This window comes from Xenopus laevis, chromosome 1L, assembly GCF_017654675.1.
Source record: "Xenopus laevis strain J_2021 chromosome 1L, Xenopus_laevis_v10.1, whole genome shotgun sequence".
Lineage (NCBI taxonomy): Eukaryota > Metazoa > Chordata > Amphibia > Anura > Pipidae > Xenopus > Xenopus laevis.
Window position 1 is genome coordinate 31,655,430 of NC_054371.1, and position 13,336 is coordinate 31,668,765.

Consider the following 13,336-nt stretch of genomic DNA (forward strand, 5'->3'; position numbering starts at 1 on the left):
TGGAATAACATATTAAGCTCTATATGTATATCAGCCTCTGACAATATCTAGTGCAGGGGTCCCCAACCTTTTTCAACCGTGAGCAACATTCAGATGTAAAAAGAGTTGAGGAGCAACACAAGCATGAAAAATGTCCCTTAGTGGTTCCAAATAAGGGTTGTGATTGGCTATTGGTAGCCCCTATGTGGATTGGCAGCCTACAGCAGGCTCTGTTTGGCAGTACACCTGTTTTTTTATGCAACCAAAACTTGCTTCCAAGCCTGGAATTCAAAAATAAACACCTGCTTTGAGGCCACTGGGAGCAACATCCAAAGAGTTGGAGAGCAACATGTTGCTCACAAGCTACTGGTTGGGGATCACTGACCTAGTGCAACAAAGCTAAGCATTCTTTACATCCAGATAGATACACATATGATTGCACAGAATTCCTGCAATAATACACTAGCTCCCAATTTGTTGTGTGCTTTTGGGAACTTAGTTTTGCCTGGCACACATAAAAGCCTATGGGCACATGCAGCATGGTGTATTCGGCACTTGGAATAATGAGTGTTGAATTCACCATACCAAGAACTGGTCTGTGCTAGAAAATATTTAAGTTCCATTGATTTCAGCCTTTGCTACTTCTACAAGAAGTAGTAAAGTTCTAAGCACCCACCACTTTCAATAAGTTAATACAATATTTCTGCCTGGTTCAACTACTTATAAAGAATAGTATCTTTCAGATCTCCATTAAGCCCTTTGACCCTTAAAGGGATACTGTCATGGGAATTTTTTTTTTTAAAACATGCATCAGTTAATAGTGCTGCTCCAGCAGAATTCTGCACTGAAATCCATTTCTCAAAAGAAGAAACAGATTTTTTTTACATTCAATTTTGAAATCTGACATGAGGCTAAACATACTGTCAATTGCCCAGCTGCCCCAAGTCATGTGACTTGTGCTCTGATAAACTTCAATCACTCTTAACTGCTGTACTGCAAGTTGGAGTGATATCACCCCCTCCCTTCCCCCCCCAGCAGCCAAACAAAAGAACAATGGGAAGGTAACCAGATAACAGCTCCCTAACACAAGATAACAGCTGCCTGGTAGATCTAAGAACAACACTCAATAGTAAAAACCCATGTCTCACATTCAGTTACATTGAGAAGGAAAAACAGCAGCCTGCCAGAAAGCATTTCTCTCCTAAAGTGCAGGCACAAGTCACATGACATGGGGCAGCTGGGAAATTGACAAAATGTTTAGCCCCATGTCAGATTTCAAAATTGAATATAAAAAAATCTGTTTGCTCTTTTGAGAAATGGATTTCAGTGCAGAATTCTACTGGAGTAGCACTATTAACTGATGCATTTTGAAAAAAACATGTTTTCCGATGACAGGATCCCTTTAAGCAGTTTTAGTAGGCTTGCTATCAGACATCATTGCTGTTGTTTGTTGTAGTGTAGCCCTAAGAACTTAAAATAATGCTCTGAATCTGGCTGGGCTAAATATATGGTGAATCCACCTATCTGGGTGTTAGCTCTGCAGTATAGTAATTTTCTATTGCTAATTACTATACTGCAGAGCTAACACCCAGATCCATTTCCTGCTTTCATTTATTCATGTATATTTGTTTCTAGAAATCTGAGCAACAACAAGATAACAGATATAGAAGAAGGGGCTTTCGAAGGTGCTAATGGCGTGAATGAGCTATTGCTAACTAGTAACCGCATGGAAAATGTTCGCCATAAGATGTTCAAGGGCCTGGAGGGACTGAAAACCCTGTAAGTGTTTAACATTCTTTTATATGTTCCATTATTTTCTTTGTAGTAGAGATGTGTTATAATGCTAAAGACTATTTATAACTCATTTGTTGAAATTGTTATACATAGAGTTCCAGAATTAATTTAACCAGCCAGGTCTAAAGGAGCCTACACTCTGATGCAGAGCAAGGTGCAATGAAAATACAAATATCCCAATAGGGTGGTAGCACCCTTATGATATCTGAAACCCACCTCTCAATTGAGTTTTGTTGTTTTAGACATACGTAAAATAAGAGACACTGAAGTGCAAAGAAAAAAATATATTTTTAAAATGTATTCCATAACAAAAATTATAATCTGGAAACAACCGTAATTGCCTTTGTGCAGCCACTGTACCAGTGGAAGAAAATGAATTTGAGAGTGTATCATAAATATGTCAGGTCTTTGCAATAACAAAGTTAATCTGTTCCTTTTTTTTTTTTAGGATGCTCAGAAGCAATCGCATTAGCTGTGTGAATAATGACAGCTTCACAGGACTGAGCTCAGTTCGCCTCCTCTCCCTCTATGACAATCAAATTACTACAGTGGCTCCAGGTGCATTTGACGCGCTGCATTCTCTCTCTACGCTGTAAGTGTAGACCTTTCCACTTGTCAGTTGTCATGAATGTATGATATATTTTTTTATATTCAATATATTGATGGTCGGAAACAATTCTTCATGAAGGAATGCAGCTACAGGTGTATATATTGATATATATAAAATATATTATAATATAAATATAACATAAAAAACGAAAGTTTGGACATATTTATTTTCTCCAGCCCCCGGATGATCATAGTAGCTCCCGAAACTGGGTTGAAAAGTAGCATGTAATAGTGTTGTACAAACACAAATTGTACCGCCGAAGTGGAGATGGAATAACATGAAGGTGGCAGATCATCTGAAATCTGCGTGCACACTTGATATGTTATAATTATTGCTTATAAATTCATTAGTACAGTAAAGACCAACACTGATATGGATGCTGATATCCCAGGTAGATAACAGCCTTCTAGGTTGCTGATTGGAGGCAAACGGGTACCAAAACACCCCTCTCTTTATTTATCTATCTGTAGCAGTGTTTGTTAAATGTTCACAGTTCAAGTCCAACATTTGGCCAGATGCCTTCATGAAGACCCAACCTTTGGGGTCAGGGCCCCTTTAGTTCATAAAGTGAGTACAGATATTGGAAAATATTGGTGTACCAGTCATTCATTTCATCATAGTTGCCATAGGACTTTCAACCTGGGTTTTCAAGTGTATCTAATATATAAAATGGTCATTATCCTAACTGGTCTTTAAATTTAGACCTCCCTGCCACTTTATAGTAAGGGCATCCCCAAACAACAGATAGCCATTATAAATAATACGTATCTCTACAGAAAGTAATTTTTTGGAAATATTTCCTATGCTTTTCTAGCTTTTACAGCACAGTAACTTTCAATGTTCATTACCTGATTTGCTTTAGATTCTGAACAGTGCTTGAGGGAATTGCTGGCCGTTGCTGAGAAATATAATAATATGTCTTGCTATCTATAGACATCTATTCATTTTAAAGAGCAGATATGCATTTTGCAGGCCCGAAGTTACAAAATGAATTCCTATATTTGTATGTTAAAAATAAAGGAAAACCTGTGCTAGGACATAGTGCATGGATTATTCATCAGCAAACAGGGAAAAACTGTATTGAGGAATGTGGGCAAACATAACACTAACTGTATCTCTATGAAATGTGACAATGTACACCTTGCAGCTAATTTGCTCAAATTAAAGATGGCATGTTTATGAAGGGTAGAATTGTCAACAGGCAGGAATGAAATGGTGCAATGCCAAAGGTAGACTGAATAGCAAGTAAATTCATTTTTATAACTGGCATGTAATCAGCTGGTCTGTCAGTTTAAATTGCAAACTTGCTCTCTGGAGCAGTGGTGAGATGGAAAATGTAGAGATGACAAATTAATGAAACAGAGGTTGTCAGATAAAATCCAGTAATAAAAAGTAATCCACCTCCATCCCTATGTGAAATGACTCCAATGGCAAAGGAGTGCAGCTTGACAGAAAGTGAGATTGGCAAGAAAATCAAATAACTTGCTAAATCAGACATATTTGAATTCAGCAGAAAACTGTTGCTTTCTTGTTATTAGAGTTGGCTAGCACCTGATAAATTGTACATAAAGCATGTATTAAAAACTGTACACAGCACCATAATTTAAAATAATTATACACAACATTTTGTAAATGCACTTTCATACAGTACTTGCCAACATTATGCCTGAATAGGGACAGTTGTTAATATCAACATGTACAATTTGTTGCTTGGTTCTTCTGGATTTAGAGATAAAAATTATGTATTAATGCGCTTCCAAACCAATACCATAATTTTCCCACTGCAAAAAAAATAAAACTCAGCCAACTGTTTGCCAGTACTGCATTGCAAATTTCATGCTGGAATCATACAGAACATGTGAAATCTGTCAGCAACTGACAGCATGAGAGAGTTGGTTGCACCAGGAAAAAAATGTTAGGTTGAGAAACTTACATTAAAATTAAAAAAATAAAATGATTTTAATAGATTTGCAATATAACGTGGCCCTTTCTCTCAATTTAGGAACCTTTTAGCAAATCCATTCAATTGCAACTGCCACCTGGCTTGGTTGGGTGACTGGCTTAGGAAGAAACGCATTGTCACAGGAAACCCTCGATGTCAAAAGCCCTACTTTCTTAAAGAAATTCCGATCCAGGACGTGGCTATACAAGATTTTACTTGTGATGATGGTAAGTTTCCTCTAGCCTTACATTTCTTAATGCCGTTATCTCCAGAACCATCAGATTTACACTTCCCTTTAACTTGAAGACTCTTCTAGCTGTGTACATTTGAGTGCTAATGCCAGTCTTGACTAATGCCAATGCTTTTGCCAACCAATATGGTCCCACATTATATTCTTGCTGAGTTTGTCTGGTCTGTGATGAAACATGAAAATGTGACTAGAAATAAATAACCGCTGCCAAACTATGTGTTATTAATTGTTTTCTAACCACCTGATAATATTATATGACATCTTTATTGGGAAGCCCTTAACCATCATATACTAAAAAGACTGCCATGCCAACACAATTCATAAAAAGGGACCAGTGAGCAAGCATTACTGGTGGCACTAACACAGTCTTGATGATTGATTCTGTAAAAGTTTTTGGAAGGTTAATAACAAATGAAACATCATTCCACTCAGCGTTCAATTTTGAAATCTGACATGGGGCTAGACATTTTGTCAGTTTTCCAGCTGCCCCAGTCATGCGACTTGTGCCTGCACTTTAGGATGGAACTACTTTCTGGGCAGGCTGTTATTTCTCCAGTTAATGTAACTGAATTAGTCTCAGTGGGACCTGGATTTTACTATTGAGTGCTGTTCTTAGATCTTCCAGGGAGCTGTTATCTTGTATTAGGGAGCTGCTATCTCGTTACCTTCCCATTGTTCTGTTGTTAGGCTGCTGGGGGTGGGGAAGGGGGTGATATCACTCCAACTTGCAGTACAGCAATAAAGAGTGATTGAAGTTTATCAGAGCACAAGTCACATGACTGGGGCAGCTGGGAAATTGACAATATGTCTAGCCCAATGTCAGATTTCAAAATTGAATATAACAAAATCTGTTTGCTCTTTTGAAAAATGGATTTCAGTGCAAAATTCTGCTGGAGCAGCACTATTAACTGATTCATTTTGAAAAAAAACATGTTTTCCCATGACAGTATCCCTTTAAGCTGTGACACACCTGCTCACAGGGGGTTGGATCTTATATTATGAAAGATACATGATACATGTAAAAATCACTTTTCTATACTATACACTTTTTAAACACTAGTTTCCTGCAGCCCCCCTGTACTCGCCAAAGCATATCAAATTTAAATATAAGAGATACACTACTGCATTTTCTAAGAATGAACCACTGTTCTCAGTCCATGTTTTGTATTCCAATGCCAGGAAATGAAGACAATAGCTGTTCGCCGCTGTCTCGCTGCCCTGCCGAGTGCACATGTTTAGATACTGTCGTTCGGTGTAGTAACAAGGGACTGAAGTCTTTACCTAAAGGCATCCCTAAGGAGGTCACAGAATTGTAAGTATCTCAGTTGCAGCACTGATATAATCTAAAGGTATTTATATATATATATATATATATATATATATATATATATATATATATATATATATATATATATATATATATATATATATATATATATATATATATACAGTATATATACTTCAGAATATTAGGGGACATAACAATTCAGTCTTGCCACATATGTTATGACAAGCCATATCTAGCAGTTTTTGGCCAAGCTGAAGGCCAAAGATTGAGGGTTCAACCAATGACTTTTGAATTTGGCTTTCAATGACCAATTGCAAAATGGATCAGGAAACTTAAGTGACTAATGCAATTTAGCCATCTAATTTGTACATAGTGTGGTCTTTGTTATTGGGTTTTTCAAGAGAGGCTTCTGCAAATATTTACACAAATTCTCATCTACATGTGTTCATTATTCTATGCAACGATACAGACCGATATCTTTCTAGGTGAAGGTCTGGATGTCATTTCTATGTGGGTGTGATATTATGCTATACATTTAACATTTTACGTGCGTTAAATCATTGCCAAGAGCGATTTTGTTTAACAAATTTGGACTGTAAAGTGTTTTAAATTAGGGCAGAGGTTATTCAAAGGAAATTACTTAAAATAATCGAAAGAAATATGGTTTCCGCTTGCAATGAATCCTTCTGCCCCTCCAGCTGTTGTGCGGATTTTATGACTTACCCTGACTTGTCTAATTGTTTCAGGGTCAGTTTCATATAAATACTGTGGCGAAATTCTGCTTGTTTTAATTAGCTTGATTATGTTAACATTATATACTTACTGGTAGTTTTTTCAAAAGAAAACAAAGGCATATTAGCAGTTACTTTTGAATAACACAATAGTGTAGAGAATGCAATGTAATTCTTCATTCAAATTTGAATCTTGTATGCCATTATAATACTTTAAATAACGCCACTGAAAAACCCACAATTGTTTGTATAGGAAGAGGCATATGAAAGGCTCTGAAATTGATTTAATATAATGAGAGAGGCCTTTAATTGTACCACTTTGTAAAGTATGGGTATTGGCGCCTCCATATTTATTATCCTTTTTATTGACATCATAGTGAGAACATTATTCACATAACAGAAAGAAAAATATGAATACATGGGTGAGTGTGAAGAATGTTTGTTAGGTGTTTAATAGAATGTCAGGCCCTTGGCACACAGAGTGTTTTGAGCATCAAAGTCCTATGGGAGAACCTTGGTGGTCTTAATTGCCTTGCCTACTAGTAGCTTCAACCCAGTTACTTGGCTGGGCAATAAGTGGAGGTCAGGTTAGGATTGATTGGGAATTCCCACTTGGTGTGAGACTTTGACAGTAAAAAAACAGCACCTCAAGTGGTCATAAGGCAATGCCATATATAAATTATATATGCAAAGAAGAAAAAAAGAATGTTCTGCACACTAGAGTTACACTTTCATATTGTACCTTCTTCTCATGACAGACCTTGAATGGCATGGGGTTCTATAGATAATGGAAAGGGAGCTGCACTACTTTCCGTGTGTGTGTGTTTTCTTGCAAATCCCTACTCTACTCATAATTAGTCAAGATTTAAGAATATTTACTAAAGAGAAGTTATAGTACTTTGCATTAAACAGTGTGTTTGCTTGTCTACAGCCAGTCCTGCTTGCTGCAAGGTGGTGTTAGTTCCATGACCACAACATGATCACAAATGTGACCATTGGGAAAATTACAATTTTGAATGGGGAACGTTGTCCTGTGTAGATGTTTTTTTCCATCTGTCCAAAAATGTAGATTGGAACTAACATTGTTTTCTGTGTTTTAGATATTTGGATGGAAACATGTTTCCACTTGTTCCAAAGGAACTTTCTAACTTCAAGCACTTGACACTTATGTAAGTATCATGGATGTTAGACCAAATATGGAGTCATTTGAAATTGATCTAACCTTGTATCTTCTTAAATGTAACTGTAAATCTCTTATTAATAGAAAAAATAATGCATGAGCTGCCATATTATATTTCCAATCCAAGCCGAGGATGCAGATATATTTGACAGTCAAGTTCTCATTTGTATCTCTATACAATTTTAGGCAATGATAAATAATATACTGGTGACTGATTTACATTTTGATAAAAAAGCATGATTACCATTAAGATTATACCATTATTACATGCAGGCCTGGATTTCCATCTTGGGTTCCCCTAGGCTGAAGGGCCTTAGCACCCACCACCGTTGTGCGCAACCCCTCCCCCCACATGAGATTGTGCATGTGCTGTAGCGCTGATGATTAGCACTCCTTAGAATGCAGCCAGTCACCATGCTGCCCCTACTGTTTTGCCATCTTCGGCCCTGGTCCTTGCCAGAAATCCAGGCCTGCAAACATGTTTGTCATTGAGATACATAAGTTAGGATGCCAATCAACACTGCTATCTGCACTTAGTGCTCTTATAGATATGCCTATAGCCACTAAAGCTTATTAAAAATAGTTATTATTCACTTCTCCTTCACTTATTTTCTTTTTCTTTTTGAAAATTATCTTTTTCATAAATGTAACACACTGAAAGTGGCTTAACAAACACTGTGTGCTTTTTTATAGCGACCTGAGCAACAACCGAATCAGCACTCTTTCTAACCACAGCTTCAGCAACATGACTCAGCTCTTAACCTTGTAAGTACACACAGAAAATCCCTTATAAATCTTTTTTGGGTTTCGCCAAAACATGATCCCGTTATATGGGAGGTTTAAATGCTTTAGGCATACTTTTTGCCTCAGAGGCTTGCAGTATAATCATTTAAAGTGGACCTGTCACCCAGACACAAAAATCTGTAAAATAAAAGTCCTTTTCAAATTAAACATGAAATCCAATTTCTATTTTTTATTAAAGCATTCATAGCTGTTGTAACTTCATTTAAAAATCTCAGCTGTCAATCAAATATTGTCTGCCCCTCCTCTATGCCATGGGCATAGAGGCGGGGCAGACAATTACTTTCACTTTCCATTCAGCACTTCCTAGATGTCACTGCTCTCCCCACATTCCTCCGTTCTCTTTACCATTTAATTGTGCAGCCAGGGCATGGGGATGGACATCGAGTCCCCCATTCTGGTGCACAAACAAGATTCTGAGATGATGCAAGGCTTTCCTTAAAAACAGTGTCCACAAAATGGCTGCTGCCTGCTTGCTATCATTTTGAATTCCCAGACTGAAGGAAACAAGATTCAAATAATTTATACAGTGTAATTAAAGTTCATTTTGCTTGACTAATGTGATAAAATAGGATTTTGAATAATTGTTTTGGGTGACGGGTCCCCTTTAAGGTGGCTTTTTTTCATGTACTTGTGTAGCTTTTTAAATTCATAATGGGGGTGTGCTATTAACTAACAACAACAGAAGGTCTGTGTGCATAAGTCTGTCCTTACTATTAACTTTGCTCCTTTCTTTTAGGATTCTTAGTTATAATCGTCTAAGGTGCATTCCACTTCGGGCCTTTGATGGGCTGAAGTCTCTGAGACTTTTGTGAGTATCATGTATCCCTGCAACTGTTTCTGGAAAGCATGCATTTCTGTAGAGTTCTACATTCCTTTAAGGGATATTGACATCATTAAACTTTCCTCAAAACAGAGCAATTTTGGTTAGATAACCATCCAGACTTCCAAAGCCAACTCATGAAGATGCATAGGAAGTAAAATTTTTGTCTTCGACCTGAAAATTTCATACAATTATTGTTTTGGGAAGAAAGTCCCATCTAGAAAATCAGGTCTAGGGATACATTTTTTGTAATGGTGCCAGTATCCCTTTAGTATATTACGATATTAGTTTGATGGAGGTAGCACTGAGTAAGCAGAGGTGTTATTTTGAGAAATCGGAAACATCAGTATCATATCCTTTTACCAGAAATAAAATGATTGTTCCTCTTAAAATACCCCCAAATGCAAATATGATGCACTCCAAAAAAGCAGTGGGTGGCAAAATAATCAATGCTACAGGCATCTATATGTTACTAATATGTGTCTGTTTCTGCTCTTATAGATCCTTGCACGGCAATGACGTCTCTGCTATACCTGAAGGAGTATTCAGTGATCTTTCTGCCCTGTCACATCTGTAAGGCTGTGTTCATTTTTGTAGAAACTGATGCTAGTAGTGAAATAGAGGGTCATTTAAAAGATACAAAAACAATCTGGCGGGCTAAACCCTATCCAAAATACACAGTTGCTCCATTGCTTACAGCTAGCTATATGAGGTCTTCTTTGCAGAAGGAAAAATTTAACTACAGCAAGTCAAACCTCAATAGATTATTTATAAAAACGTAACTGGCTAAGCCGAGCACTGATACCCCTTAGAAAATGAATAATGATGGGCAAATTGATCCCGTTTCGATTTGCCAAGAAATTTGCGAATCAGGCAAAATATTTGCGAAATGCAAACTTTGGCATTGGCGGCAAAATTGAGCATCAAAGGGCATGCGTTTACTTGTCACTGGCATCGCAAATTTTCAGGGCAAAGTCACAAATTTATTTGGCGGTGCCAAAACGCAGAAATTTGTTGTGAATTCGCGCCTGGCGAATAAATTCGCCCATCACTAAAAATGAATGTACAGTATTTTGAGGGGATGTTCCAGTGTTTGGGTTGTTTATATCTCTAGCATGCAGAGTCATTTGTGAGTGTCTGTTATTGATCCAGCCTAGACTTTTCGTAACCAAATACATTTGTACCACCTCTTTTAGAGCTATTGGGGCGAATCCTCTGTATTGTGACTGCAATATGCAGTGGCTTTCCGACTGGGTGAAGTCAGAATACAAAGAACCTGGGATTGCAAGGTGCTCTGGTCCTGGAGAAATGGCGGATAAGCTCCTCCTCACCACCCCCTCCAAAAAGTTCACCTGCAATGGTAAGATTGTGCTGCCATTTTTATTATTTGGTAATCAAATTGGCCATAGAATCAGTGAATACTGGATTTCTGCAGAAGCGTGCAAAAGCTTTACGCACGAGGAAATAGTCTTGAAATAATTGCAATGTTAGGGTTTTTTTATCAAATAGAAGCAGCAAAAATGTACGTATTCCATGGGCCTGCATTGTGGCCCCACATAGCAGTATTGTAGCTCAATGTTTTTATGAACAGAGCTGTATGCTCTCATTTTCACTTTCTCCTGAAATTTAATTAGTCACATGGTGATTATTCTACACGCTCATCTTATGGAGTAAAGTACTGCCTGTGGCCATGAAATGGCTTAATTGTTTGCATGCCACAGCCTCAAACTAGCCTTCAGAAAAGAAACAGATCTACTATTATTTTTTTATAGCAGCATTTTCCATTTTGCAACTTTAAAGTGGTACAGGCTGTTAACTTGTTAAAACACCATCATCTGTCACAATGGAATGTGTAGCACAGTTTTGGATGGATACACTCCCCTATTTTGTGGACAAAACCCCAAGACAGATGTACGCAAGAAATATATTCAATACAAATGTCATCAGCCGCTGCCTATATTGGGCTATGTTCATGCTTCTCTGTCTTGTTTATGATATGTAACCAAAGGCAACCAGTCATTTGCTATCATTATCTAAATTGTAGAATGATGAAAGCGAGTGTTTCTGGTTATCTTGCTTGCCATGTGTTTCTCACTGTGTATACTTATTATATGTGCTAAGTCTTCTAACAGCCTTTCAATCTTTTACTTTCGACTTTGCCATAATCCTTACTCTAGAAATTCCAGGGCCTTGTGGTTTTCCCATCGCAGGTAAGGGCATACGCTCCCTTGCGTCAAGAAGCAGTAGATGTACAAGTCAATCCTTCTGACCTTCCTTTCATGTTTAAATATGGAATCTTGGTCTCTGACTTGCATGCTTTATCCTGGTCTCTGTCTTATTTTCTTATCAATCACATTGTGCGATGGCAAAAAAAACTCCTACACCCTACCCCTTGAAAGAAAGATATGAAATGCCCCAGTCTGGTGAATATTACTGTGTCTTATCCCTTGATGTTGAATTTGCAAATCCCCCAGCCTCTGTGGATTACAACTCCCAGCCACTCCAGTCAGTATCTAGTTGGCTGAGAATCCTGGGAATTGTAGACCAGATGGTGGCCCACAAATATGACATCATAAATCTTGGACTTTGTTAACTTTAAAAATAAGAATCCTGTTTTAGGCAATAAAAAAGTTGTTGTTTTTTTTTTAAATAAACAATTATAGTATAAAATAGTACTGGAAGTTTTGTAGTTATAAAAAGTTTCTGGAACACAATTATTTTGAGAGAATTTTAAAGACTTCGCCAAAATATTATTAAATACTGTTTGAGGACGTGATTGGATTTGAGTTAAAACAGCTTTGATTTTTTTTATTTATTTACTTTTAGTAAAAATGCTCAAAAGTGAAAAGCATTTGATATGTGTAGAAAATAAAACTTTGTCTACAAATTACAAGTTAAAAAAAAACACTAAATTGAAGCAGTTTTTACAAATGTATTACATTATACAATGGGCCCTTAATATAAATGTATAATATGTATATATATAATAATTTTATTACTGGGATTTACCCTGGTCTTTTTTTTAATATCTAAAATTTGTTTGTTTGTTTTTTAATTTATGAACTGTGAGTTTTAAAACTCAGCAGTAAGGTCCTATGAAGACTTTTTTTTAATTTTTTTAGATTACTTTACAAATTCTCAAGAAAAATATTCGTATTTGTTGCTATCATTGTCGTTATAAGACAGCATAAGATCAGATATTCTGTTTTTGTCTTGCAGGGCCTGTTGATGTTAACATTCTTGCTAAATGTAACCCCTGCTTATCAAATCCTTGCAAAAACGATGGCACCTGTAACAATGATCCTGTAGAATTCTACCGATGCACATGCCCCTATGGCTTTAAGGTATTTAATTTAAAAGCTCATTCTATCTCAAACTCTTTTCCTCTTCATGTTTAAATACTCTTCCCTTACATTATACCACTGTCTGTGGCTTTTTGGGTAACAATTGTACATTTTTAGGGGCAAGACTGTGATGTACCAATCCATGCTTGCATAAGTAACCCATGTCATAATGGTGGTACCTGCCATTTGAAGGAAGGAGACAAAGAAGGCTTCTGGTATGTAACTATATGAAACACATGTATTTTCATTGGTGACTCTGATATCACTAATATACATAAAACTCATTTTATGTTCTCCATTGTTCTAAAAGGACATTTTCATGACAGATCTTAAAATGCATTTGTGAGACTTGTTTTCATTTTACTAGAGCTGGCACAATGTTCCTTCTAAGTTGTGTGCTCCCACTCACATAAGAATAACACCATTCACCATTCTCTATGCCCCGACGATACATCAAACCAAGATTGGAACCGATCATCACATACACTCTTTCTTTGCATGCAAGTCTTACAAAAAGTTGCTTTAGTCTCCGGCCGTTTATTATAATAATTTTGCTGAAATAATTCCAAAATTGGATTTCTATATGTTGAAATG

General features: G+C 36.9%; 1 protein-coding gene across 17 annotated transcripts in view; it reads left to right on the top strand.

Moving 5' to 3' along the window:
• Positions 1–13,336, top strand: part of LOC108698051 (slit homolog 2 protein) — a 198,125-nt gene that overhangs the window by 163,357 nt on the left and 21,432 nt on the right. For 9 of the 17 annotated variants that reach the window (XM_041588220.1, XM_041588239.1, XM_041588236.1 and 6 more), the window contains 11 exons: positions 1,615–1,758; positions 2,222–2,365; positions 4,386–4,552; positions 5,755–5,887; positions 7,695–7,763; positions 8,468–8,539; positions 9,315–9,386; positions 9,900–9,971; positions 10,595–10,758; positions 12,618–12,742; positions 12,860–12,957. In XM_041588220.1, coding sequence (XP_041444154.1) covers positions 1,615–1,758; positions 2,222–2,365; positions 4,386–4,552; positions 5,755–5,887; positions 7,695–7,763; positions 8,468–8,539; positions 9,315–9,386; positions 9,900–9,971; positions 10,595–10,758; positions 12,618–12,742; positions 12,860–12,957 — 1,260 coding nt within the window. Of the gene's footprint in view, positions 1–1,614; positions 1,759–2,221; positions 2,366–4,385; positions 4,553–5,754; positions 5,888–7,694; positions 7,764–8,467; positions 8,540–9,314; positions 9,387–9,899; positions 9,972–10,594; positions 10,759–11,575; positions 11,609–12,617; positions 12,743–12,859; positions 12,958–13,336 lie in introns of all 17 variants that reach the window. The other 8 variants (XM_041588212.1, XM_041588218.1, XM_041588217.1 and 5 more) reach the window with 1 other exon arrangement.